This window comes from Mustela nivalis (genome assembly GCF_964662115.1).
Source record: "Mustela nivalis genome assembly, chromosome: 3".
Taxonomy (NCBI): domain Eukaryota; kingdom Metazoa; phylum Chordata; class Mammalia; order Carnivora; family Mustelidae; genus Mustela; species Mustela nivalis.
The window spans coordinates 139,081,619-139,109,113 of record NC_139022.1 but is presented as its reverse complement, the minus strand read 5'-3'; the positions used below and the strand labels follow the sequence as shown (position 1 = coordinate 139,109,113).

At 55.0% G+C, this 27,495-nt stretch overlaps 1 protein-coding gene across 8 annotated transcripts in view; it reads left to right on the top strand.

Moving 5' to 3' along the window:
- NDST1 (N-deacetylase and N-sulfotransferase 1) overlaps positions 1-27,495 on the top strand; it is a 58,938-nt gene that overhangs the window by 1,833 nt on the left and 29,610 nt on the right. For 3 of the 8 annotated variants that reach the window (XM_082726200.1, XM_082726201.1, XM_082726207.1), the window contains exon 2: positions 26,395-27,294. In XM_082726200.1, coding sequence (XP_082582326.1) covers positions 26,782-27,294 — 513 coding nt within the window. In that variant the 5' untranslated portion in view covers positions 26,395-26,781. Of the gene's footprint in view, positions 1-2,955; positions 4,030-16,750; positions 16,920-17,145; positions 17,278-20,679; positions 20,836-26,394; positions 27,295-27,495 lie in introns of those variants that run through there. The other 5 variants (XM_082726202.1, XM_082726205.1, XM_082726204.1 and 2 more) reach the window with 5 other exon arrangements.

Here is a 27,495-nt window from a genome sequence, read left to right as displayed (position 1 = left end):
GCCTGTGGTATGTCAGTAAACGGTGGCATGTTTATATTCAACAAGTATTTACTGCATGTTTACTATGTGCCAGGCACTGGGCTAATTGTTCTACATACATTATTTTATTCAGTTCTCCCACTTGACTGTTAGCTGCATTTCGCTAAGGGGGCAACTGAGGCCCAGGATGGTGAAGGTCACACAGGTGGGATGCGGAGGAGCTGGCTTTAACTCTCCTCCCCCAGCCTCAGAGCTCTATAAGGTCCTGCTGTGACTATGAGTTCATGTTATTTTCAGTTCAAATTATGAGGACACTTGTCCCATTTCCCCATTACCCTTATCCCTAGGTGATGCTCCTTCTGCCTGGTGCTGGTGCAGCATGAGGTCTGGTGTCCTGGCTCTTGTTATTGTGGGCAGCTGGAGCAGAAGGGACGTCCACTGGAGTCCAGTGATGGTCCAACTTCTGTTGCTGGCTGGGCCTGTGGCCGGAATGCTCTCCCAGTGCGGGTGGTGCAGGGAGGAGCCGGTCTCCCTGGCTCCAGCTAGGGACAGCTGGTGGCTTTGTCAACAGGCCTCTCCCCAGCACCCAGGGGACGGCAGAGCCTTTCATCTCCATTCAGACCAGGTCACTTTCAGATCCGCAGAGGGCAGAGGTAGGGCCAAGAAATGGAGCCCTTGGGGTGACAAGAGACGTAAGGCCAAGAGATTTATGCCTAGGTGTCCTCTTGTGTGAATCAGTGGCAGGGTCCTTATTGCTGAGCTAATGGGCTGTCCTAGATGCTCCAGGCACAAAGGTCCCTGAGGACTATAATGGTAGGTGGACTTTGAGCCAGTGTCAGGATTACAGAAAACTGTTGGAAAATGCATGTGTATATGGGGTTTCTGAGCCTGGGACACAGAGTGGGCCCGTGAGTCAATGTATGGGGTGACCCAGACTTCCATGGGCTTCAATGACCTGTGCTGGCCCAATCTTTTAGTGGGGGTACCATCTCATGACTGCTGATTGGGCTCTGATTGGGAGCCTTGAGTAATCTCTTTCAAATGGAAAACAGCTTGCTAATTAACACATGACGTCTTAAAAAACAATGGAGTGCGGTAGGTAATGAAAGTTCTTGGGAGATGCAAGTTTGTGCATTACTTTTCTAGCTGCTCTGAGGGCTGTGCCAACACTAGATCTGGGATTTGAGGGTCTGTAGGCCTTTGCTAGACTGCACGAATAGGGGGTCTTCCTGGGCAGACAGATTTGTTAGCCTGTAGGAACAAGAGTGGAAATTCCACTCTTGTTCCACTCGGAAATGCAGGGCAGAGAGGGGAGGGGCTGGAGGGCTGAAAGGAGTTCTGAGGGATGGGGACAACCCTTGGCATGTGGCTAGATGGTCCTTACCATCCAGATCAGAGCAGGAAGAGAGGCCTCTGGGAGAATCAACAGGTGAAGGGATGGAGCCAGCAAGCAAGACAGGATGGCAAGAGGCATGCGAGAAACAGTTTGAAATCAGAAGCTGAGGATGCGGTCAAATACGGAATTGAATCACAGTTGGGGGGTTGGCCCAGAGGCCAGCGGAAAGATCTGCATCTGAGAAACATAGAAACGGGCTCTAGTCTTAGCAGCCCTGAGCTCTGACTGCCCTCGGCTTTGGGCCTACTCGACCTGTCTTCCCTACTTTGGGACCAAAGCCAGGCCTGCAAGTCCCTAGAGATTGGGCAGACTTCTGCTGGCTTGGAATTTGGTTTTGGGTATGGCTTGAAATATCTGGACTGTTTGGAGGACTTGGACGTGCTTTACGTGAAATGGAACATTAGGGTAATTTGCTAAATATGTATGGAAAGTGTCTGCGGAGTGGGGTGATGGGGATATGAAATAGGGTGAGGTGGTGCTTGTTTCTCAGCGAAGAGGCTGCTGGTCTGATGGGGGAGGGAAGACGAGGATCATTGATGGTAAAGAGGCAGGACGTGGTCAGTGAGAGATGGGCTTTGGAAGGTCAGTAGAGGGGAAAAGCTCTTTCGGTTGTGAACGTCGGCAGGGCTTCCTGGGGGAGGAAGTGTTTTCGAGGATGCAGCCTAGGGGAAGGGGGGCAGTGGGAGGCAAGATTCGGTTGTGGGCTGTTTGCAGCGTCTTGCTCTAGAGTTGGGATTTTATTCTGTATACTGTAGAGGATGGAGGGTTGTAAGCAGCTCGTTGAGTCAATGCCTGTTACTGTCTCGTGCCAGGCTCCTTCGGACGCTCCGCTGAAATCTCACAGCACCCCTGCAAAGTAGCTTCTGCCGCTGGGACCCCCACCTCCATCCCTTCACCTGTTGATTCTCCCAGAAGCCTCTCTTCCTGCTCTGATCAGATGGGGCAGTGGAGACTCAGATGGCTTGAGTCACTTACAGAACTGTATTGGAACACGGGCCAGAACTGTGTCTGCCCTAGTGGCTGTTCCTCCTAGAAGTCGTTTGGCCAAAGATGATGGCAAAACTGGTGGCATTGAGACCTACTCAGAAATGATGCTAATTGTGGTCCAGCAGAGAGCTGACCAAAGCCTGACTCAGGCCATGGGGCTGAGGAAAGGAGGAGGAGTCCACAGGACTTGGTAGCTGCTTTGGGGATCAGGATCATTGCAGGTGACCTAAGGTTTAGGACCCTTAAGTGTCCGTGCCACCACTTTTGAATTCCTGCAGGGCTATCTGTGGGCAGAGGACATAGCCTTGTCTGGTGCCTGCCGAGGGCAGAGAAAGCACCAAGGGAACAGGAGGCTAACAGGGGACTAGGGTGCCTAGGGAGGAGGCAGGGTCTCCATTGCTGAAGATATGTGGTGAGCATTGTTAAAGGTATGGGGGAGAGCACGCAGAGGGTGCGTGCTGGCAGGGTCAGGTCTGGGGGACTTCTCTCAGTTCCCTTTTCTCTCGAGAATCTCAGCAGTTGGGGTGGTGCTCGGCCCTCTTCCGCCCCCTGTTTTTCTCACAGCTCTTCTGAGCTGCCCCTTCCTATGCTTCTTGGAAGTTCCCCATACTTGCCTGGCCTGCAGTGCTCTGCCTGAGAGAGTCCTTACCCTGTGGAACACACTCAGCACGGCTGGCCTTCCAGGGGCCCCTCGGGACATCTGGATCAGCTGCCAGAGCCCGAACGGCTGTGGACTGTGGTTTCCCAGAGGACTGGAGCCTTCTGCTTCCATTTTCCAGTCTGTGAAATGGGTTCAGTCTCTCTTTTTTCAAAATGTGTGGAAAGAAGGCTGAATCATGAATCATCTGAATCAGAAGGAGCTGCAGGAAAGGGCTTGTGAGTTAGAAAGTGAGGAGTGGGAAGGCTGGGGTAGGGGCAGGGCTGTTCCCCTCCTTCTTTGCAGTAAAGGTTAAAGCAGGGTCTCCTGGTCCCGGAGAGGGGGTGTCACCAGCTTTCTCCTGCCTGTGGGGCTTAGAAAGTGCTGCCCATCCGCTTCAGCTTAGAGGCTTGGAGCTTGGTAGAAGGAAAGGACATGGACGTCTAGGGCTGTGTGGCCTCTTGCCAAGAGCCAGTGTGCCCCCAGAGGAGTCACAGATGGGACCAAAGCTCTTTTCTAGATGGAGAGAGTTTATATTAACTTGCCTCCTAGCCCTTCGTATTTCTCCCTGTTCTATTTTTTCATAGGGACTGGATTAATCTAATTAAAAAAATCTATGTTGCAAATGAGCATTTATTTATTTGTGGGCTAGGTCTGGGGAGTAGCCCACTGTGTGACTGTATGCCCCATCTCCCATTCCCCATCAACCCTCAAGCAGAACCTGCCGCTTGCCCCTGCCTGTGTGCAGCCTTCCCTGCTGCCGTGGTCATCTCTGCATCTAGTGAAGGAGCTGCACGCCAGTCACTTCCCCTCACTGGCTCCCCACGGGCCTCCCCAACCAGGGCCCAGCTCCAGTGCTACAACTTCCATACAGTCAGTCCTCATGCTACAGAACTGGCATGGCCTGCACCCTGCATTTGCACGGCCAGAGCCTGTGACATGGCCCCCTCACCTGGCCCTTCACACACCTGGCTTGGAATTCAGATCTCTTAAGGACACATCTCATTTCTTCTAGGCTCCATGCTTGGAGGTGGGTGCTGCCTGTGGGTCATTTCTACACTGGTGGGAGTGGGTAGCATTGTACAGTGGAGTCAAAAGTTGTGGGTTCAAATCCCAGCTCTGCTACCATTAGCTGTGGGATCTGGGGCAAATTACCTAAATCTTAAACCCCTTTTGGGCATTGGTTTTCTCAGCTGCAAAATGAGGTAATAATTGCCCTGTTTTGCTAGGGGAGTTCGATGCCTTTCCCTGGGTAAGAGCCCAGACTGTAGGAACTCTTTAGAGATAACAGTGGGTATTACTGTTGTTTGTATCTGGGGGGTGGTCTGTCCTTTCAGAGATGGAGGGAGGGAGGAATCCTTGGGGTTTGAGTTCCTGACCTTTCTGTCTAATAGCCTGAGAAGGCTGGTTCAGAAGAGGAAACAGGCCCAGAGACTCAGGGTAATTTGTATGGGGTGTGGGTGCTGGCATTCTCATCCGGGAAGCCTGACAGGATTTCTTCTCTTGGTTACACCTGTTTTTCCTCTTCTCTCCTTTCATCAAGGTTGAGGTGCTCAAGCTCTATAGGCCCAGTTTCCTCTCTGGTGGCCATGTGGAACGGTGTCTGAAACTTGTGTCTAATAAGTTGGCCTGGCTGGCAGGTCCGGTGGCCGTCCTCAGGATGAGGGACCCACACCCTAGGCTGTGCACACCGTGGGCTGGAGCCCCCAGAGGCCTCCCGCCTAGCCGCCCTGTGCCTTGGGAATGGGGACAGGATGACGGCAGGGAGTGGTGACTCCGGGGTAGGTCTTGAAGCTGCTGAGTAGAACACAGACAGAGCAGAGGCTGGAAGCTAGGCTCTGGCAGTTGAGATTCTTGCTGGGCTGTCTCCCACTGGTGGGATCTCAGGCAAGCTCTTCAGTGTCTAGAAAGATAATGCAGGAAACATGCTTAGCTTGAAGTTCAGTCCATGTTAGTTGTTGTCATTGGCAACGTTGTTATTATTGTAGTTGTTGTAATTGTTATTGTAATTGGCGACATTGTTGTTGACCACAGAGCTCATGCCCTCCTCCCAACTGCTGTAGGAGACAGGCACTAGTATCCCCCCGCCCTGCCCCTGTGCCCCCCATAAGCAGGTGTGGCACCTAGGGCTTGGCGGAGCAGATGGCGCAGCCTGGGGGGTGACCATCATGGTTGGCTGGTGTCTGAGGAGCTGTTCTGGCCAGCTGAAGCTGACCTGTTCTGTGAGACCCCAGAAGAGAGGCAGCACTTAGAGCCAGCCAAGATGTCCGGAGGTGTGGCACAGCATCCCGGCACGGAGACTCTTGCCTCATTCACACCTGAGGTCTGGCTGCATGCAGCAGGGCTGGGATCGTCCTCACCCCCCCTGGCCGGCGGTGGGGGAGCCACCTGTCTGGACAGGTCTGTGGTGGCACTCCAGCGGCGGAGGTCTGCTTGTAACTGCTCTGTGGCAGCCACCTCTGGTCTGTGCTGCCTGCCCAGGCAGAGGCCAGGTGAGGGGAAATGGGTGTCATCATCTCAGTGCCTGAGCTCATGCCTCCCTCTCTGCCCAGATTCCCTTCCTCTTGTCCTTACATCAAGGCCGCTCCTGCTCATGCTTTTTACAGGAGTCTCAGCATCACGTACTCGAGAGAGCTCTTCCCGATTCCCCTGCGGGTTAAGTCAGTGGTCCTCAAAGTCAGTATCTGGACTAGAGGCGTCGGCATTACCTGGGACCTTGCTGGAGATGCCAATTATGTGGCCCCACCCCAGGCCTACTGAATCAGAAGCTGGGATCAGGGGGGAAGGAGGGATCCAGCAGTCTGAAGAAGCTTCCAAGGGATTCAGGTGCTTGCTAAAGTTCAAGAAACACTTGGTTAGATAATTTAAAAAAAAAAAAGATGCTTCTCTCCTTGGGCTCTCAGCATACTCGGATACCCAATATATGTGGAAGACCCAGAGAAAATCCCAGTTTCTTTCTACCCTGGCTTCAAAGAGACACCATCTCATAAGAGCCTTCCATCTCCAGGAAGCAACCTTGTGACACAGTAATGAGGTTCAGTAGAACCCCAACACAGATATAGGAGACAGTGCTGGGGCCACTGCAGGAAGGCAGGATCAGGGGGCTTGAAGGGTGGGGAGCTTTGTGGGTGGCACGAGTGGGGGCCAGGAACAAGCCAGCCATGTTCTGGGGCTGGAGTCAGGTGGAGAGTGTGGGTTCTGCTTCAGAGAAGCGTGTGAGCTGCGGGCTGAAGGCGCATGCATGGGTGTGCGAGGACCGTGGTCAGATGTGGTGGGAGAGGGCGGAGGCGTTCTAGCTGTCACCAGCCCAGTGGTGTTAAGCATCTCAATAATTTTACTGATGATCATATAATTGCCAGTCAGCATTTTTTGAGGGCTTATCAGTGCTTACTGGGCATAGTCCTATAAGGCAGGCACTATTATTGTCCCCATTTTCTTAGATGAAAATACTGAGGCTATACAGCCATAAGGTGGTAGATGTAGGAATTCCATAGAATTCTGTAGGGGTGCTTAGAAGCACGATCTCCTTGGAAGATGGGAGGTGGGGATGGTCTTGGCGTGTTTGTTTAGCAGGCCACACCTTAGACTGGTTTTTTAAAGATGCAGAAACATACATACTATCAGATGAATGAATTAGGTTTTGGCAGGGGTGATGGGATTGCGTTGGGGTGATTCGGGCTGAGGCCTCCCCATTGGGCCTCCACTGCAGACGCTGTCATTCTTACTGTTGTCTGGATGACCATTTGGGGCACACAGACTCACTCAGCGCTGTGTACAGGATCCCACAGCTAGGGCAAGGGAGAAAATCAGAGAAGAGTGGGTCTCTGGTTCTAGCAGGAGGACTGGGGATGGGGGTCAGGATCAGAGCCTACTGTCTAGCCTGCTGTTCTTTTCTGCCTTGGTGTCCCCAAGGAGCCCAGGAGCTGGAGGGCTTTCCTGACACAGTGTGGCAGCCTCTTCGTTTTTCCCAGCGGGGAACCAAGGAGCAGGGACTTGCCTGCACAGGGCCACACACGGTATCATGATTGGGACCAGAACCCAGAGCTGTCTCCGTTCTGACCAGGGAAGGGTTTGTTTCCCAAACACCGTCCCTGACCCCATTTTAGGCAGTCTGGGTAGCCATCACCCTCAGGGTGGCCCAGAGCGCTGCTGGGGGCAGAGACGGGTGTGTCCTGGGGAGAAAGCTGCCAAAGAGAGGCAGGGCAGCGTCCAAGGGAAGAACACCAAGAAGCCCAAACCCCAGACGGAAACCAAGTGTGTTTTCTAGGTCCTGAGAGGATATCTGGAACAATGGAAGTAGGATGGGGGAAGCTGGACTATAAAAAGGGCTTCTTGATATCCTTTAAAAAAAAAAAAAAGTGGTCTTTAGGTTTGACTTTTGTTTCTCTGAAGGATGTTTATGTAACTTCCTGAAAGCAAGCTTCCAGGGCTCCGTGGAGTTTGTCATGCTGCTGTTTATATACTCGGGACTTTGAGTGGGAAGGGCTGGATAGGGTGGTCTCCCCTTTTACAATTGGTGGAACTGAGGCTCTGAGAGGTGGGAGGGGCCTATTGGAGGTCATGCAGTGAGATAGCCGAAGACTGGGCCCTGGAGCCGGGGTCTTCTGGTGCCTTGCAAGGGGGCTGTCGTCTTGACTTACTACTCCTTGGGCCCCAGCTGGCATGGAAGCTTGGGCAGTGTCTACATAGGAGCCCCCTTGGGAAACACTCAGAGCCGTGGAGAAAGGGCAGATCCGGGGCTGGTTTCTATCGAGGTGGGCTCCCTCGGTGCTGACTTGTGGGGCAGGCAGAAGGCTGGGATGGTGTGCTTAGTGATGCCACCCCCGTCCAGATGCCATGGCCCAGCTGTGCACTGTCTGCCCAGCAGCTGGGAGCTGAGTCACACCCAGTGGGTGCAGAGGCGAGGGCTATTGTATGTCGTGATTTCTTCTGTTCTCCTAGCCCTGAAGGGATGACTAGGCCCTGAGCCCCGATTCATGCCCACGCCTAGGAACTTAAGCAGCTGTGAGTTTAGGCTTCATGTTTACAGATACGAGGCGTCTCGAAGGGCTTGGGGGAGTCCTCTTCCTCTGCCACCTCCTGTCTCTCAATCCTGCGGATCCTATGATCTTGACTCATCTGTTCTCACCAATGCAGGAGTCTGTGTGCCCCTGAGATCACGCACAACATTCTGTCGGCATTCCTCTGCATTCTTTCTCTGCAGAGAGAGTCTGGAGGTTTCATCAGGTTGTCAGAGGCCCCAGTGTCCCCCCAGGTGCCGACAGGAGGGCGGGAGGCCATGGGCCTGCACTACAGTGAGCAGGGTGCTGATGAGGCCCTGAGGTTGACGGTAGCCCTCTGGCCGCAGAGCATGGAGGTTCAGAGTGTGGCCTTGGAGGCCAGTGTAGGGTTCTAAATCCTTCGCTTAGGAGCTGTGTGACCTTCGGGAAGTGGCTGGGGTTGTGCCTCAGTTTCCCTCTCTGTTAAAGGGGAAGAATAATAATAGTTATCTCGTGGTATCCCTGGCTTTTAAAATAAGGTAATCCAGGGGAAGGACTTATCCCGGTGCCTGATACAAAGTAATCACTTGGTAAAAGGGTGCTGTTGTTATTAGTCCCAGCTCTGTGATCCTGTTAAGTGCCTTACCGTGGGGGTCTTAGTCCCCACCTGTGGCTCTGTACTTTGTGTTGGGCTTTCCAGGAGCTGCAAGGCAAGGTGGGAGAGTAGAGGGTAGATAGGGAGGGAGGGAGAACCCTCTCTGTATTTCTGGGACTCTCTGGCCCAGGCCCTCGCTTGGTGCCTTGAACATGGCTTTGTCCTGAGGCAGGCTTATGTAACCAGCCAGGCCTGGCCAGACAGGACACGATTCTTAACCTCATTTTGTCCTCCATTGTCTCTGCCTCCGATGGAGCTGTTGCATTAGCTGACCCGTTCCTCACGCTACAGGGATGAAATCGAACCTGTGCTCTGCTGCTGCCCATGGAGGTTTGCTGGGCACGGGGGCCCCTCCCCCTGCCACCTGGGGACAGAGGGAGCTGATGCCTCTTGCCTGCTTTGGGGGCAAAGGAAGGCCATAGGCTAGGGGCCCCTTGATCCATGGCCCCTGTGTTTCCAGGGGGTGTGCCTACCTCTCCCCAGGATTCTCTTGCAGGATCTGTCCTGCAGCCCACACCCCTCCTTCTCTCCCTGGAAGCCTTCCTGGGCCCCTCCGCTATGGGGAAGTTGGCTTCTACTGAGCTTCACAGCATGTTCTGTGGCACAGTATGTCACATTCCAGAAAACAGAGGCCACAGGCTGGCAGGCCACATCTTCCCCATGGGCAAGTTCTGCTCAGCCCATGATGAAAATTGAACCGATTGCCGAGAGGAGATTTTACCTAAAAGTCCCGATTTCTGGCTTTACTTCACAAATTTGGAAGATCAGAACCCCTCGAGCCTGAGTTCTTTGCACACACACCTGGTCTTTCTGGCCATCCAGGTGTCTGAGTTTGTAACCCTATCCTGATGGTGTGGACTGCTTTCTCTCCTGTGCTATATGGTGTGGCTCCTCGTCTCTCTGCTTTGTGAGCTCTTTAAGAGTGGCGGAGGATGGGGGGCTGGCTCCTCTCTGCTCAGAGCATTGTGCTAAGGCTCAGGGCCCTGTACACAGCAGGAGCAAATTAAGTGTTTCCTCTCTGAGCGAAGGTGTGGCAGTGGTGCTCCCTGTCAGCTGCAAAGGTTCCATTTAATCGAGGCCTCCGGATCAGCCTGGGCTGTGGCCCTCGAATCCTCCTCCCAGATAAGCCGTGCTGCTTAGCCACTGACCCAGGTGGCTTCTTAAGCTGTGGATGAACAGTGTCACTGGAACTGTTGTCCCCACGCTGTGCAGCCACGGGGAGGACCATCTCACCTGCAACCGTCCCACGCTTCACTCCCCCGGGGGACTTGGAGGAGTTTCGGGGGACAGGGAGGTAGGGAACAGCAGCCCTCCGATGGCACCAAGTGCAGACTTCTCTGTCCTGGGGGGACGAGAAGGGGGAAGGCAGGGCATCCGTTCGGGTGTTTACTAGCCGGGCCCTCTTCTGAGCTTTTTTCTGCTTTATTCTGCTGCTCAAGTCCATGTGTTATCCATCAGCTCCTTTGTCCAGCTGTCTGTCTGTCCAAGGTTCATTTCACTCTTTCATTTGAAATCCTGACCAGCCCCGAGGCCAGCTAAGCTGTCTCCCTTTGGATGAGCTCTTGGCTGAGGGGTTGTAATTGTTCTGGGTACAAGGAAAAGGCGCGGAACTTTAAAAAATTGCATGTAGATTTCAGTCCCCCGTCTTTGGTTCCTTCAGTCAAAGGTACAGCCTCCCTCTCCCCAGAAGGCACAGACACTGGGCTCTGTAGCCAGGTTTTGAGGACCTTGTCTTAACTCTTAAAGCCCCAGGCTGGTAGGGAGGACGCCTGGAAGGCAGCTGTGTGTGCTTCATGTCAGCATGCTCCTTTCCGTCTCTGGGCTTCTCCTCTGCCCTCTGTGTGCTAACATACTGGGCTCCTTTCAGTTGTGGCTGAAAGAGCCTTATGAGCCATCCTTGGAGAAGATGACAGTGGGGATCAGCATAGGAGCCAGTGTCTGGGTGGGGATGAGGGCCCCCGTCACTGGGTCAGGCCCAGAGAGCGTTCACATATCTCAGGTAACCATGGGAAGAGGGAGGCTAGAAGCCAGGGCGAGAGTGGACAGGGCCTGTGCTCTGGCTGTCAGGCCCCACAGGGAGGCCCGAGTGCAGGGAAGTTGGAGGTCTAGCCTGAGTGGCCCAGTGAACTGGCACAGGCTGAGGAGTGCCCCAGTGTGTGGTCCTGTGACAGGCAACCCAGGGCTTCAAGTTCAGGCCTCGATAAGCCGTTTACAGGTGGGTAAACTGAGGTACATAGAAGAAGGGACTCTATCAGTGTCGCACATGAGAGCATAGAAAGTCGGGCCCAGATTCAGGTGATCTGACTCCCAGGCAAGGCTGCACTCCTGTGTCCCCACCTCCCTCTGCAGGGTCAATGCCAGATCACCGAGCGGGATAATAGTCTGATTGTCTGTGTTGACCTCCACAGTAGGGCCTGGAGAAGTGAAGCCACCACCGTCACAGCCACCCCAGAGGCATGAAACCGGTTGGATGTGCAAATTATCCCTCATATATTCTCCATTTCATTTTTTTCTTCCTTAAGCTGTCTCTGATGGGCCGGCCCCCTTGGTGCCCATTTCCGCCTGGCACCGGGCTTCATGCTCTTTATTCTGAAAACAAAGCTTCCTTCTGATGGCCCTCCCGCTGGGACAGGGAAAGGGCAGGCGTGGCACTGGGAGGCCCTCCTCCGCCTCCTCTTACTGGGATCATGGGGTTTTGTCAGATGCTGGACCTGAGACCCGGCAGCACTGGGGGGCTGGGAGAGCAGGGATCCACCCCATGGGCCCCGCCATTAAGCCCAGAAGTTCTCCCCCAGTGGCCAAAAGGGTGGGCAAATGTACCAGACAGGAATCAAAGTAAAGCCCTGCTCTGGTCCAGGCAGTCAGTTGTCCCAGCACAGGATGGAGGTCTGGCCAGGAGCTGTTCCTGTGACAACCGTCAGGGTTTCAGCTGACACAGGTGATCAGCCTCCAAGTGACATTGGTCTCCAGGGGCTGCAGAAGCCAAAAGAGATGTGCAGATGAGGGAGGCAGTAATCCCTCATCCAACAATTTTTTTTTCAAGCATTGACTTTGTTCAGGCAGTTTTTTCTTATCCTGGGACATGGCAGCGAACAAAACAGACCAAGTCCGTGTTTGGGACTCGGGGCTGACATTTCTGACGGTGAGGTAGAATCAGCAAAGCAACAAACACTGGTTCAGTACTCGCTATTTGTCAGATGGCAAGAGGCCCCAGGAGGAGAAATAAAGCTTGGTTTGGGGGTAGAAAGAGTGATTTGAGCAAGTGACTCTGCTGTGTTGGGTGGTAGCGGAAGGTCTCCAGAGAGAGGGACAGCAGGCTCCACGAGGGTGGGGGAAGCCATGGTATTTCTGGGGAAGAGCATTTCAGGCACAGGGAACAGCCACGCAAAGGCTTTGAGGCACAGGAAGGAGCTGGTGTGACTGGGACGGAAGGAAGAGCCATCCTGGCAGGAGATGGGGCCTGAGGGAGTGTGGAGGAGCAGACTGCTGGGCCCTCTGGCCCCTCCAGAGGTCTTTGCTGTTCTGTGTGAGGAAAGGGAAAGCTGCTGAGGACTTGGGACTAGGGTCATACTCCCTTCAGCACACATCGGGGAAGGATCGACTGGGCCACAGCCTGAGAAGAAGCAGGGTACCTGGCCGGGAGGCTTCTGTAGTCACACGGATGAAGAAGGGCTCGGGGTGACCACTGGGCAGAGGCCACCCGAGGTCAGATTCTGGATGGATTTTATAGCATAAGCTGATGGATTAGGTGTGGGGTGTGAGAGGAAGAGGGTGTCCACAGCAAAGACTCTGGCCTAAAGGACTGGAGGGATAGTGTTGTCATTTACCAAGACCGGGAAGGCTGTAGGGGACAAACAGGTTTGGGGAGAGAAATAGAGATTTCAGGTCAGATGTATTAAGTTGGAGCCCTGGCTGGAGTGGTGGGGCACGTGGCTGGTGCCTACACCAGTGATCCCTGCATGGGCATGGGGGGGGGGGTGCCCTCCCAGACTCTGAAAATCTCTCAAGAACAAATGTTCTGGGCCCTTCATGTTCTTTTCGCTCTTCGCAAATCTGCTCCTGCTTTTCCCTTCTGAGGAAAAAGGCAGTTTCTGAGGATTCATTGTCATGGTGGTCCTAGCCTTTCTGCCCAGTGTGCCTCTTGTGGGGGGGCGGTGGAGGGGAGCTCTGGAGGCCTCAGGCCTCAGGCCTTGACCAGGCTCTGCTGCCAGTAGAGAGAGCTTTCACTCTGTGCCTTGGTTTCTCCTCTTCTACACAGAAGGGTTGAGCTGGGCCTCTGAGGGTGGCAGGGTGTTCTTGAGGAGGCCGGATTGCACGGCACCTTAGAACTCAGGCTTAGAGTCCAGATAACGGGTGTGAATCCTTGTTCTGCCACTTGGCTGTGAGACTCTGGGCCAGTGATAGAACCTCTCTGAGTCTTAGTTTCCTTATCTGTGAAAACAGGCCAACCGCAGTAACTTGTTGGTGTTGCCGTGAGAGTTAAATGGGAAAATCCACACAAAACTCTTAGCTAAGGCTCTGGATATCCCAAACTCTGTTAAACACAGGCTTTTAGTCCCGGTGACCTGGGTGGTGGGTCAGGTTAAAGGGTTTTGCCTGGTGACAGTAGGAGCCATGGAAGGTTATGGAGTAGGAGCATGCGACGTGTGTGGTTTTAGGGAAGCCGTGAGTGTGGGGACTTGGCCTGAGTCCTCTTGCTAAGTCCCTGACTCCTCCTGCCTGCCAGAGTGAGAACTGAGGGCCAGGCCCACTGGACTTGCTTGCCTTTCCCCAGCTGAGGGTCCTCACGGACAGCATGAACAGCCTCCGCCTTGCATAGGTCACTCGGGGACAGGATGATTATTTCTCTCAAGTTCTCCTGCAGGACCCCTTGTGTGTACTTCCCAGTGGCTGACTCAAGGGAATATGAATGTGGGGCTTTGAGGGGTGGGTGACATTAAGGGGACTTGAGTTACACGGAGTGCTCTGGACAGGGCCAGTGGGGACAGGGAAGGCTGGGAGTGGCATTCCGCGGGGCACTTGACTGTGCCCTCAGTTCCTGGTCTGGGTCCAGGCTGGGTGGTGCTTTGCTCCAGTGGAGCCGTGGAGAGGTTGACAGCGGGTGGAGGAATGCGGCCCCTCAAGACCCACACTTCACTGGTGCCCAGGCATGCCGGCTGAGCCCTGGGCTTTTGCAAGCCTGTTTCTCGGCAGCTGAGCCATGCCAGGACAGCCAAGGACATTTCAGAGACCCCAGGGCTCACAGCCAGGCTGTCACCAGGCATTGCTTGTTTTCCCAGGGTCCGAGTGATTTTAGGGCTGGAGGGGAGCTCTGGAGATACTCCAGGGACTTTGCTTACAGCGGGTAAATTGAGATCCAGAGAAAGCAAGGCACTTGACCAAGGTCTCACAGGGCCACCTCCCTACTATCTGTCACCTCCCTCTGTTCCCATGTCCTTTGCTGAGACTCCTGGCCTCCTGCCCGGATGTTTGTAACAGCCTCTGTCTTGTGGGCTCTCTGAGAGCTTTGTTTGTCTTCCTATTCTCATACTCTTGCCTTAACCTGCCAGGCACACAAGCTGTTTGTGTCTGGTGACCTCTCCCCTCGGGTCCCAGACAGAGCAGTGCAAGGTGGAGGTTCTGAGCTTAGACCCCAGAGCCAGTGCTGCCCCCTTCTAGCATGGTGACCTAGGCAAGGTGCCCATGTTCAGAGCCCCAGCAACTCTGTGAAGTGAAACCAGTAGTACTTCGTTTATGAGGATGGTTAAATGAGATAGTATGTGAAACACCAGATATAAATGGAGTGAACTCTCAGAAATGGTCATTGTTGTAAGTGCTGGTTGAACTGAAAGTCAAGGGCATGGAGGAGTCGACAAAGCTCTGGACCGGGGGGGGCACAAGAGGTGGGCTCCAAGTTCACTCTCAAACACTGCCTCGCAATGTGCGTGTGGGGACATCACCCCTCCCCCGGGAACCCCATTTTCCTCATTGGGGAAAGACGGAGGAGATCACTGCTGTTTTTACGAGGTTGTCCTGTGACACTAAAGCAATGGCTGTGAGAAAGCTTTGCATGTGTATAATGATTTCAAAATGGCCCGGCAGGGGCCACAGTGTTCTGTCAGTGACGAAGACACTGCAGCGATGGTGGTGGACAACTGGCTGGGCCGGACACTGGTCAGTCTGCAAATGCTCAGCTCCCACGCAGGCTTCCCTTCCCTGCCCGCCTGCTCCCGGCCCCCACCAGCCTGCCTTTCACACAGTAGCCTCATTGCTGCACAGTTAGAGGTGTGGGAGGTGCAAAGACCTGCTGGCATCTTCCAGGCCCTTGGGTTTTGGGTTCTCTGTGGCTGATGCCATGGAATGCAGGATTACAGCCAGACACTGGTTCGAATCTCAGCAAAGCACTGGGAGCCTTAGCAATGCTTAACTTCCGTGATCCTCAGTTTCCATACTTGTGAGAGGAGGCGCTAATGAAGTAGAGGCCAAGCGTCCAGCAGAGGACCAGCACGTGGTTATATTCGGTTCGGGGGAGGGGTTTGTATAATGTGTTTTCTGCCTGGAGTTTATGGACTCACGGGTTTATGGATGGTGGGAAGTGGAGGCCACTGTGCCCACCTCTGGGGATGAGCTGCAGAGGTCAGTCGCCTAGCTTGGAGCCAGGAGGGCCTTTGGAGCCAGCTGGAACTGTCCATTTTGCGGGTGATTGGGGCAAGTCCTGGAAAGGAGCAGGTGCTTGCTGGGGTCACTGGTGGGTTAGAGGGGAGCTGGGCCTGGGGTCAGGCAAGTGAGACACCTAGAGGCACACCGTAGGGAGCCCTCACTCTCAGGAGCCCCTGGGAGCTGGTGCTCACGTTCAGCCCTGGGCAGGTGCACAGCAACATCTGAGAATGGGTGCCACCTGCCTGTCCATGCCTGCTGCCTCGCCAGCCTCGCCGGCCTCGCTGTAGCCAGGGCTAGGACTGCACCTCCAGTCTCCTGATACCAGGAACTGATTCCTGAGCCTTGGAAGTGCGGGGACACCTGTAAGGCACCTTCCAAGTGGCTCACTGAGTCCCCCTGGGCCCCTTTAAAAGCAATCTGCAATAAGTAGGTCACCGGGCGCTTTCACTCAGTCCGTGCTCTCTGGTTTCTGGGCTCCAGAGAAAGTGAGGCCCTCCCACCTGGCTCCCCTCCCTTCCCCTTCCCTACCAGCTGTGCCTCCATAGAAGCATGTGGGTGGGGGACTCCTGTCGTGGTGACAAGCCCCAGCAAGTCTAGAGGGATGAGGCCACTTCCGTGTGTGTCCCGAGTGAAGCCTCCCGGGTCTCAGCAGGCCTGCGCTGTGCCCACCAGGCCTCCAGGTGATCAGGGAGCATGTGCCGCGCTAAGTGACTCAGAGCTTTCCTTTCCTCTTTATTGCCCCCAACACATCCAGCTGCCCTCGGCTCTGGCCACAGGGCCTGGAGCCTTTTCGGTTTCCCTAAGGCTTTCTTGTCTTCTGGGCAGCCTAGTCCATGCCCCCCATGGGGGGCAGTTTCTCCATCACCTCGGCTGGGCCTGTTGGCTGGGCCTTGGGCAGCCATGAAGAGGTAGTCAAGGCCTCTGCTCCCTGCAGGGGTTCTCAGTTTTCATGCAGGGCTGGAAGGGTCCTGGGCCACCATTGTGAGGTGACATGGGGGCACCTGGATAATCAGCCCAGCCTCCATCCCAGGCCCACACATAAAACACTCCATCTTTTTCCCTACTGGAAAAAGGGCCTGAAATCCTGCTGTTAGCAAATAGCCTTGTGCTTTCCTTGGTGTCCTCTAACAAGGCAGGTTCCCTCACAGGTGGGCAGTCTCACATGTTTGCTGCTGCCGAACAAAGCCAAGCTAGCCTGGCCCCTTTGCAGCTGCGTGTGTGACCGTGGCCTAGTTGCTTCTCCTCTCTGGGCTATGTCAGGCCCTTTTTACCCCACACCTCAACATGCTGGTGTGGGTTCTAGGCCTTCTATAACCTGGCAGTTACCCTGCTTCTTCCTCTGCTGGCCGGGGCAGTAGGAAGTACCCGCCAGCTGAGTTGGCATGGGGGCCAGGCCCAGAAGCCAGGGTCACAAATGCTTTGACTACCAGCTGGTGCCAGTAGACCGTATCAGGCCTTCTTCCTCTCCTTCTCAGGATGCGTGGGGAAACTGAGGTCTGAAGGGGGAAGGGCCTTGTTTGGATCACGTTGGAAGCCCGACAGAGCTGTACCATCGCAGTCTCTTTGGGTGTTGGCTGCTGCCTTTCTTGAGAGCGTCTGGAGGGCCCATCAGCCCCAGGGCCAGGGACATGCCTTCTCCCCTTCCATGTAAGGCGCCTTTCTTGGGGAGAGGGCGGCTCTGCCTGGGTGTGGGGCAGAATTGGGCAGGACGTCCTCTTCCTGAAGTCCAGGAGGGAGGGGTGTTGGTGGCCTCCAGCAAGGAACTGGTTAGTGAGGGGCCTGGAGGCTTCTGGCAGGGATGGCGGGGATCTCCATTGGTGGCTGGGCTCAGGGCGCCCCAGGGCCACCCCTCCCTCTCTCCCTCCCAGGGCGAGGGCTGGGCCGAGAGTAATGCCATTTGTCCTAGCTCAGGGATTAGGTGCGGCGGTGTTAAGTGAGGAGTGTGTGGCCATTAAGAGGGCACACTGAAGAGAAGCGGAGCCCAGCGCTGCTGCCTGGACATCTGGTGGGTCTCGTCATTCTCTCCCCGGCCTTCCTGTACCCTCTGACTGGGGCCCCTCGCCCCCTCCCTCCTGTCCAGTCTTCCCAGGTCTGTCAGGACGTGTGTGCGCCTGCATGTTCACAGCCACACGGGAGGGGGCCGCTTGGCCTCCAGGCCGGACACTGGACCCTGCCTGCGTTTAGGACCAGAGCAGCTTCCTCAAGTGTCCCAGCCCCCGGGACCGCCCCAGAGAGATGGTTCAGGGCCGACGGGGTGGGTTCCAGATGGAGTAGAAGGATGTGGTGGGAAGGAAGGACTCCGTTTATCTTTATTTAGCTTTTACCTTGTAGCTTCACTGGAGCAGGGCAAGTCCGTGGGCCCCCTGGAAGCCAGTAGGTCTGAGAGGTAATGGCTGACTGCAGAGCCATGGGGCGTAGCTGAAACAGTGAGGTCCCAGGGGGCTCAGGAAGTCACATTTGTGACTTCGGTCCTGTCCGCACTATGCAAACCATGGCATGTCAAAGCCAGAAGGACCCCCGAGAAAGTTCCCATGTCCTTGTTTTGTTGTGTGGTGGGTCACAGTCACAGCCATCCTGATTTGTTTGGAACATGGTATGGTCTCTGTCTAGGGGGAGCTCATGAAGAGTTGTTACAGATTCTCAGAGGGTTCTGAAACTCCAGGATGTCACAAATGTCTGTTCCAGTCTACATCCCTCATTGTCCAGTAGAGGAAGCAGGGGCTAGAAGTAGGGAAGGGTCTTGTCCAGAGGTGCATGGGGAAGCACGTGGAGGGCTTGGGATGCCGGTGTGGACTCCAGGAACCACTTGGATTTTGGCTTTTGCGTCTGTGAGATGGAAGACCACCCTCCCCCCACCGACATTGCCTGTTTCTTGGAATCTCTCAGGGGGCATCCGGTGACCTGGGGTGGGCACACGGAAGGACGGAGGCTGGGGCTGCCTGGCATTGCCCAGCTCTCCTGCTGGGGTGGCAGGCAGGGTGGGGCAGGTGTATGGGGCATGAAAAACTTGTTTCTACTTCACTGGGAAGAAATGGTGAGTAAATTAGGTCATGATAGTACCTGGTGTGCACCAGACCTGTGAAGCGAGATGGTCACTGTTGTCCTCTGAGCTCGCTCTCCAAGTTGACATCTCCTGCTTCTGACTCTCACTCCTGCCTCTCTCTCTTCTTCCTTCACATGAGACCTTTGCCTGGGGTATTGGGGCAGCCCCCTTTCTCATGTAGACACCTGCTTGTCAGAGATGACAGAGGCCCCTGGGGACAAGGGAAGCTGAAGGCCCTCTGGCTGAGGTCTTCTTGCCTTTCTGGGAGTCTGTGGTGTCCTTCCTGGCCAGTGAAGGCTTTCCCATCCCTGGAGAAATTGGGTCAGTCTGTGTTTACACAGCTGGGGCTGGTGATTTGCGGGAGGCCTCAGACCTGGGTTAAGAATGGTGTGGAATGCTGGGCATGAGGACTATAGAGGGGCTACAAACAGGGGTCCCAAGGTGAGCTGGCTTGGGGTCATCCTAACCGCTGCCCAGCTGTGGGACCTTCAGTCAGTTGCTTAGCCTCTCTGAGCCTAAGTTTCCCCGGCTATAAAGTTTGTGTATCAGTGACCCCACCTCTCAGGGTGTGAGGGTTGGGTGTAACAGATCAGGGGAAGCTCTCAGCACAGTCCCAGTGAGTTACCAGGAGCTCAGCCAGAACTGGCTGCTGTCAGCGAGGGAGGTTATGATATTTGCAAGGAAATATCATTCCATTTCTTTTGAGTGCCTATGATCTGAGCCTAAGAAAAATGGGAATGGATTTGGCGCTGTCACAGATGGATTTGGGGGTTGAGGGGAGAGAGCCCTATTTGGGGAAGCTTCTTGGGGGGAGCGTGCCCTGTGATGGCCTGCCCACCCCGGTCTGTGTTAGGAGCTTCAGCAGGGACTGGAGGCCAGTGGGTCCTGACCTGTCTCGCTCCTCACTCCGCCCCTCCCCGCAAGCTGGTTGGTTTGTTCGCTTGGTAAACCCTTTTCTTTCTTCAGAGCCAGTACAAAGGTAAACTCCCAGCTCAGGCTTTGTTGGCGGAAAGACAAATTCTCAACAAGTGGGGTCTGAGTTCCTGAGGTCTTTTTTGTTGCGCATTCCGTGCTGTGGGGAACTCAGAACAAATCCCAGGCTGGGAACCGGGGAGGGAACCAGCACTTTATGCTTTGTTCGGTTGTTGATTGATGGATGATTTGTGAGTCTTCTTCCAAGACGGATCAGGAGAGGCTGCTTTTGATGTTAAAACACACATAAAATGGATGGAAACAAAAACAGAAAGAGCATCATTCAAAGGGAGCAGAGAGTGGGACGTGTGGGGCAATGGTGAGAGCCGTGCCAGGGGAACCCGTGCAGGACGGGCCTGGGCTCTGGAGCCGGGCGGCCTGTGTGGGATCCCAGTCACCCACTCGTTAGCTCTGTGAGCTGGGGCAAGTCCCAGGCCCCCTCCAGGCCTCACTGTCCTCGTCTGTAATGTGAGGGGAAGGTAGGTCGGGGTGCTGTGGCACGGGTTAATAGCATAGAGCACAGGCGTATTTGTGTCTAATAAATGAAAGTTCATATTATTAATGCCATTTAGCTTGGAGATAGCTCATGGCAGATCCAAAAAGGGGAAGGGAACTGGCAGGGGCCCATTTCTCTTGAGCACCCGCCGTGGGTAGGAGAGCACTTCTGCTTTGGAGAGCCTTTGGTGAAGTCGGGGGACCTGTATTGTAGTCGGGGAGCAGCCGGCGTCTGGCAGCATGCGTCCGGCATTGCATGGTGGGACACAGAGCGGGGTAGCTCACCTAGGACTTTGAAATACAGCCGGCGGAGTCCAGCTCCGCGGCTGAGGCTGACCATGGAGGAGGATGGGCAGGGTTTTAATGGACAAGAAAATGAGTCTGGGTAGGTGGGGGTGGTGGCGGGGGGTCCTTTCCTCTGGGCGGGGGGTCTCTGTGTCCCTGCGTGTTCACAGCAGGGTGGGCTGCACACTCTGCAACCCCGAGACTCAGAGCCAGACTGCCGACAGTCCCTGGGTGGCAGCCCTGGACTCCAGGGTGACTGATGGGCAGCAGCTTGGCCCGCAGCCAGACGGCACTGCGGGCCTGTGGGGGATGGGGTGTGCGGTGAATTCCAGCAGAGGAAGGGATTTGCTTCTGGTTCGGCCTCCCAGGGGTGTCATTGGGCTGGAGAGACTCCGGCACAGCTGGGAAGCAAATGTGGAGGATTTTCTCTGCGCTGTATGTGGTGGGTGGGGCAGGCCGAGACTGGGTGGCTGGCTGAGCTGGGCGGCTGCGGGGTGTGGCCGGGTGGTGGGTGGTGGTGTGATTGTGCTGGGGGTGTGACAGGCTGGGAGGGGCGGGGTCAGCTGTGGGGAGTGGCCCTGGGATTGCCTGTGGGGCTCCCCGAGCCTGGGCTGGCAGCCACCCCTCCTCCCCCAAGCCCGGGTGCCCATTCACAGACTTTTGAAGCTGTTTGCTTCCCACCCCACACTTGGCGCCTGTGGCCCAGATGGCTGAGATGACACTGCTTGAACATACCGGCACCCTGTGAGTCTGTGCATTCGTGTGCGTGTGAGTATGGGGGTATGGGGGCAGTGTTGGGAATTCCCGAGGCAGGAAATAAAATCGGGGCTCGGTGAATATGCGGGGCTAGGGACCTTCCTGCGTCTGCCCAGCAGCAGCAGCAGCACACCAGAGACACAAAACCTCGGGGCCCCCAAAAAAGCCTACATCTTCAGTGTCTAGTGCCATGCTTGGTGCCTCGTGCCGCTTAATAAGTACCGAAAAGAGGGGGTGGGCCTGGGCTTTTTGCTTGTCCCCACCTTCCAGTGTGCTCCCAAACCTGACCTCCTTTCTTCTCCGCCTGGATCCACTGTGGATTTGATCTGTGGCCTTGGACCAGGTGCTTCCCAAGCCTCAGTTTCCAAATCTGTGAAATGGCTAGTCATTGTATTAAGCCATATCACCCTGCGCCAGGCCCTGAGCTGTTTGATACACATTGTCTCTGTTAGTTTTGGCAGCAGCCCTGTGAGATAGTAATTGTTATGAAGCCTGTTTTCCACCTGGGGAAACCAAGGCTCAGAGAGGTTGAGGGATTTGCTCAAAGATCCCAACGCTGGTAAATAACAGAGGCAAGGTTCAAGCCCAGGGAGGCTGGCTCCAGTTGGAGCCTTTCACCGTAAGGCCCGCAGCTAGCACACTGCCACCTCTCCCGATGGGTGGGATACAACAGGGAATGACAGGTGCTGTCCTTCCCAGGAGGTTGGGTGCACACAGTAGACGTCGAGTCTGTGAAGGCTGCTTATTAGGTGCGCCTGCCCTAGGAAAGGCACAGGAAGCTGAGCCTCAGAGAGCTTGCGTTCTCAGAGAGCTCCCGGAGTCTACCTGACCATCTAGGGCAGAGCCAGACCCTAATTTCTCGATAGCTTGGTCTCTGGAAGGCCCTTGGCCTCTGCCTCCTTTCTCTCCAGGACCTGGAGAGGATTGTGGGGGAAGCAGAGCATTTTGGAGTTGGGGGGGGTGAGGGGTAAGGAGTGACTTTCAACTCCAGAGCAGTGGCCACAGTTACCGTGGTATTTCCCGAAAGTGCACCGTTGCCATGGCATCTCCATGACGACCAGAGCATCTCATTCATTATCCCCAGCACCTTGGCAGAAAGAGCTAGGCCTAGGGCTGGGAGAGCACAGTGGGAGCCTGGCTCAGGGCTCGAGGTCTCGGTCACTGAGGCCCCCTCCCACTGTCCCCTGTTGCAGGCAAGGTGTCCCTGCCAGGATCTGGAGCCGGCTGCTTCTGTCTCCCGGGGTCTGGGTTCAAATTTCAGCTCTGTCAGGGACTAGCTGTGTGATTTTGGGCAAGTGACTTAACCGCTCTGAGCCTCATTCTCCTTGACGGTAAATGTAAATGATGACACTAGTAATTACAAGGCTTAGATGAGGTTAGGTGTGTAAAAGCGCTAAACATAGTGCCCAGGCTTGTGGTAAGTGCTTGAAACATGTAGCAGTAAAAATAACAATGATGATGATTGTGACGTTATCACTGTTGTTATTATTTTTATTATAAAAGGCCCTTAGGGAGACTCCGCATGGAGGAATGAAAGACCAAATTTGAAGTTAGGAAGGAAACCCATTTGAGTCAAGATTTAGCGGTTTTCTGTGTAACAGCAAGTCGTTTCGCTTTGGAGCCTCAGTCTCCTTATCTGTAAATTGGGAGTAATAACAGCTCATTATGCCTCATTCATACCTTGAATACTTAATTAGAACCTATGCCTGGGGAGAGCGGTGGGGGTTGCTGTAATGAATCAGACTTGTCCCTGTCCTTCAGGGCACCCAGGCCTGTGGGGAAAGAGGAGAAATGAAATTAGTATTTGTAGGGGGCCTCCATGTGCCAGCTTCCAGATGCCTGGCAGGGCCTGCCCCAGCATAGGTCAGTAAGTCCTCCTCCTGCTCCAGGATCCGGTGGCTCCAGGTTGCAGAGTTGTATATGGAAACACCTCGAGTCCACTCTGTGTGGACCTTACACCCAGGTGCACCCAGGGACTGGGCAGGAAGTCAAATGAGGGAAGGAGGAGGTCGGCTGTGGGATTCTATGGCCTCTGGGGATGAGTGCCCAGTGTCAGCAGAACATGCTCTTTTTAAAGAAAAGTTAGAAGTTCTAACTTCTATGTGAAATCTCCTGATTTTGAAATATTGATAATGAATCTCAAATTTAAGAAAAATGCTGTGCTAGCCAAAGAATGCACATTTGCATCCTGTTTTGGCCTGAGGGGCCTGGCTTTCCAGTTCCACTCTGTGGAGAGGGGATGGGGCCAGGCAGAAGCCTGAGGAATGGGACTTGGGGGCAGGAAAGGGGGTGGTGCATGGGGATGGCCTCAGAGAGGTGATGACATTGGAACTGGGGTCTTGAAGGATGAGTAAGTATCCCAAGGGGTATGGGGAGGCATTTCGGCAATGGGAACTTGGTGAGCACAGGCTTAGATGCATGACCAAGACTGGTGACTGGCTGGGCGAGGCTGGAGTTCAGGAAGACTGCTGGCAATGTCGCCAGCAAGACCCAGGCAGGGCCAGGGCATCAAGGGAGGGAGGGCACCGAGACCTCAGCCTCCAGCTGTCCTGGAGGACTTGGTGGCTCCAAGGGGATTAGAAGCCCCCCAGTTCCCCATCCTTGAACCACAGGGGCCCTGGAATGCAGGCGCGTGTGGAGGGTCTCGAATGACTGGCTCCAGGCCCTCATGGGGGTTGCAGTGGTGGGGGGCAGTGCTGGAGGCTCCTCTTGCCAGCAGCGTCTCATGCTCCCCCGCCCCCCACTTCAGAGTATTTGGCTTCTCTGGGGACGGGCTAGTCGACCCACTTTCTTTCTCCCTTTACCCTCTCCTGAGCCTGGGCTTCGTCGTGGCTTCCTCCCTGGCCTCCTGGCCTCTTACCACATCTGACCTTTGCCTGTCCGTGTGGCTCCAGGGAAAGGCCACAGGCTCTGAAAATGGGGATTTGGGCTTCTGAGGACTGACTGTCAGAGGCTTGAGAGAGCATGGAGCTGACTTGACCGAGCTTTGTGGGCTCAGTTCTTGTCCACACTGGGCCTCCATTCACCAAGCAGCCAATGTGCACAGGGAGAGGGGCTGACCCCAATTTGGTGCTGTGTGCCGAGCACGGTCTGTGTGCTTTTATGTGTCAACTCACTTAATTTTCACAGCTCTGGGAGCATGTCAGACTTTGCTGTTTTACAGATTAGGAAACTGGGAGCACCGACAAGTTAAATAACTTGCCCAAAGTCACACGGCTGCTGGGAGGCTGCGTGAGTGTGAATGAAGCTGGCTGCTTCCAGTCTGCATGTAACCACAAGGCTTTCTTACAGTAGCACTTTAGGTCCTCCGGTGGGTTTGAGGGTAGGGGTCTGGATTCCTTGTAATTGTTACAGGATTTTGAAGCATATATGTGTATTCTTTATGGGAAAATGTCGTCAGATTCCCATAGGGGTCTAGGACCCCCAGATGCCTGAGACTGCTGGTTGCATCATTAACGGGGACACTGTAAGTCTGTTCATGCAATCGACCAAGGGCCAGTGATCATAGCATCCAGGCCTGCAGGGGAAATACTGTTGGGTGGCTGGAGTGGCTAGATATCCTCAGGTGTGGTAGGCTGGCAGGGCACCAGCCAGGCGCTGTACCTCTCCACCCACTGTGCTGTGGTCCTGGACCCAAGGCTGAGAGGTGGGGCTCGCTGTGACCACAGGGCAGAGGGCTGCCCTTATCATGCCCTGCCCTTATCAGTGGGAAATGGGATGCAGTTGCAAAATGGGAATAAACAGGACTATCACCCCAGCCCTCCAGCTGTTCCAGGAAACCTGTTCCCTCTTGCTTTGCTCTCAGCTAGAGTGACAAGGAGTCCCTGGAAAGCTCGGCTGGGTCTCTTATCTCCAAGCTGAGGCATGTGCCTCTCCCTATTCCACCCGCAGCCCCCCTTCCCCCCAACTTGTTCTCCTGGTCAGTTCAGGTACCACTTCCTCCAGGAAGCCTTCCTTGATCCTGCTCCTCCTGAAGAGTTAAGTTCCCCTGAGTTCTCTTAAATGCCCTTCTCCCACTACCACACTCCTCCCCTGCATTGTAGGTGTCTGTTTTCTTGGCTACCTTGGGTTCCCCATGGTGCTGGCATATAGTAGGGACTGAATTGCAGAATATGGGAGGTGGGAGAGCCCCTCTGAGAATGACCCAAGCTCCTCTCTGACAGGCAGGAGGCCCAGAGAGGGGTAGGGGTGTGCTCTGAGTCACACAGCACGTCATTGGCAGAACTGGGAGTGGCACGGGTGTCTGGGACATATTCTCATTTCCCACTCCTGCCTCATGCTTCTGAGCACATCTTCTAAAAACATTTTTTTTTTTAATTTTCACAAACGTGGTAAATGATGATTGTAGAAAATTTAGGAAACAAAAAGAAGAAAATAAAAATTATTCGGACATAATCATCGTTAACATTTTGGGCTTTTTGTTGTTGTTGTTGGGATTTGGTACGAGTTTCTGGCTTACACATAACAATTTTTAACAGAAATATGACCACGCAGACTGTTTTTATAAACGTTTTCCTCTTTAACAACATGTGTGGCAATTATATTTTTGTGTCAGTAAATGTCCTTCTTTCACATCTTGTAGAAGTGGTAAGTGGCTGCCTGGGATTCTGTCTGATGCTTGCATCATAGTTGCTAAGGACAGTCCCCTGTTGCTGGGCATTTGCTATTACAAGCAGCATGGGGATTCAGATTCTTGTGGGGAAATCATCACACATGCCTACAGTTACAACCCCTGCGATCGTAAGTTCCTAGAACTGCTTTTGTTGGGTCTCCGGTTTGCTGGGGCCAACACTCAGCACACCAGATAGTCTCTTGGGCCTGGGAGGGATTTTCAACATCTTCACCCCCTAGTCTGGGCCTGAGGCTTCTAGTCACTCCCTGGCTGTGCCCACCCAGACCCTCACACCTTTTGTCCCCATCTCTCTCCTGCTGGCTTTCAGCAGCTGCTTCCACTCAGGTGCAAGGGGGACTGGGTTTGGGTGTGTGGTCTCCATTGACTTTCCAGTGAGACCAATACGGGTGACCTGCTCTGGGCGGAGGATAGAGCTGAAGGGGACCCAGGAACCCCAAGTTCTGGCTGCCTGATGAGGCGGCTGAGCCCATTCAGAGAGAGAAATGGGGGAGGGGCACTGTGGGTGAGGAGGAGATGGTGAGGATGGGGTGTTCAGCCGTGATTTAGAATTCCGCCTCCGACTCCCAGGCCTTCGGATGTTTGTTTCACCTTGTCCTTCCTGCTTCTGGGAGGTCTCTTGGTCTGGTCTTGGTCTCTGTAATTACAATGAATAGCAACCACCATTGCAGACACCGTTTTGTCCCCATTATGTACATTAGGACAGGGGGCTTACACGCTGAGCCTCTTGTGAGGCAGGTACCGTTGTCAGCCCAGTTTCACAAGTAGGGAAACTGAGGCTCAGAGAGATTACGAGGCTTGTATGACATTGTGCAGCCAGGTTGGGCAACAGTGCTTGAGTGTGGGCCCACCGAGGTCCGGTCCTGTGTGTCCGCAGTCAGCAGACCCCCGAGAGCCCACTCTCTGACTTTTCACCCCCGGCTCTCCTCACCTCTCCACAGCCTTGGCCCCGGGGGCCCCACGGAGCGAACGACATGTGGCCATCCCAGGCCGGCCCAGCGTCCTTCGGCCCACTGCGCAGCCCCCCCAAGAGGCCCTGACGCCCTGGGGGCACTTCTCCTGTGCACAGGACCACGTGGGGGTTTGCCATGGTGACATAAAGGGGCACAGAGGAAGGAAGGAGCGCGACCGGCCTGCGGACTGTGCCCCTGGCTGGGAGGAAGGGCCGGGGGCCCAGACCCTCCACTCCTGCTGCCCACCGAGGGCTGCGCTTGCTCAGTGTCTGTGAAACTGTTGCTCAGTGGACGACTCTGGTGTCTCCTCCTGCGTGGGGCCTGGGGGTGGCCAGGGCAGGTGGGCCTCCGACGGCCGAGGTCTCGGGGGCCAGGATGCCTGCCCTGGCGCGCCTCCGGAGGCTGTGTCGGCACGTGTCCCCGCAGGCTGTCCTCTTCCTGCTGTTCGTCTTCTGCCTGTTCAGCGTTTTTGTCTCAGCCTACTACCTGTATGGCTGGAAGCGGGGCCTGGAGCCCTCGGCGGACGCCCCTGAGCCAGACTGTGGGGACCCACCCCCTGTGGCCCCCAGCCGCCTGCTGCCACTCAAACCCATACAGGCAGCCACGCCCTCCCGCACGGACCCACTGGTGCTGGTGTTTGTGGAGAGCCTCTACTCCCAGCTGGGCCAGGAGGTCGTGGCCATCCTGGAGTCTAGCCGCTTCAAGTACCGCACGGAGATCGCACCGGGCAAGGGGGACATGCCCACGCTCACTGACAAGGGCCGTGGCCGCTTTGCCCTCATCATTTACGAGAACATCCTTAAATATGTCAACCTGGATGCCTGGAACCGGGAGCTGCTGGACAAGTACTGTGTGGCCTACGGTGTGGGCATCATCGGCTTCTTCAAGGTATGCGGGGCTGGGGGTGGTCCCTGAGCAGTTCATAGGTCTGGCTGAGTTTGGGTCGCCATTTCGATCTGTACTCAGTAGCTGAGTGTCTGACTTTTCTTATCTGTAAAATGGGTATATAATGGTAGCGCCTACCTCCTAGGATTGTCATGAAGGAGAAGTGGGTGAGGATCTGTAAAGCACTTGGAGCACACAGTGCCT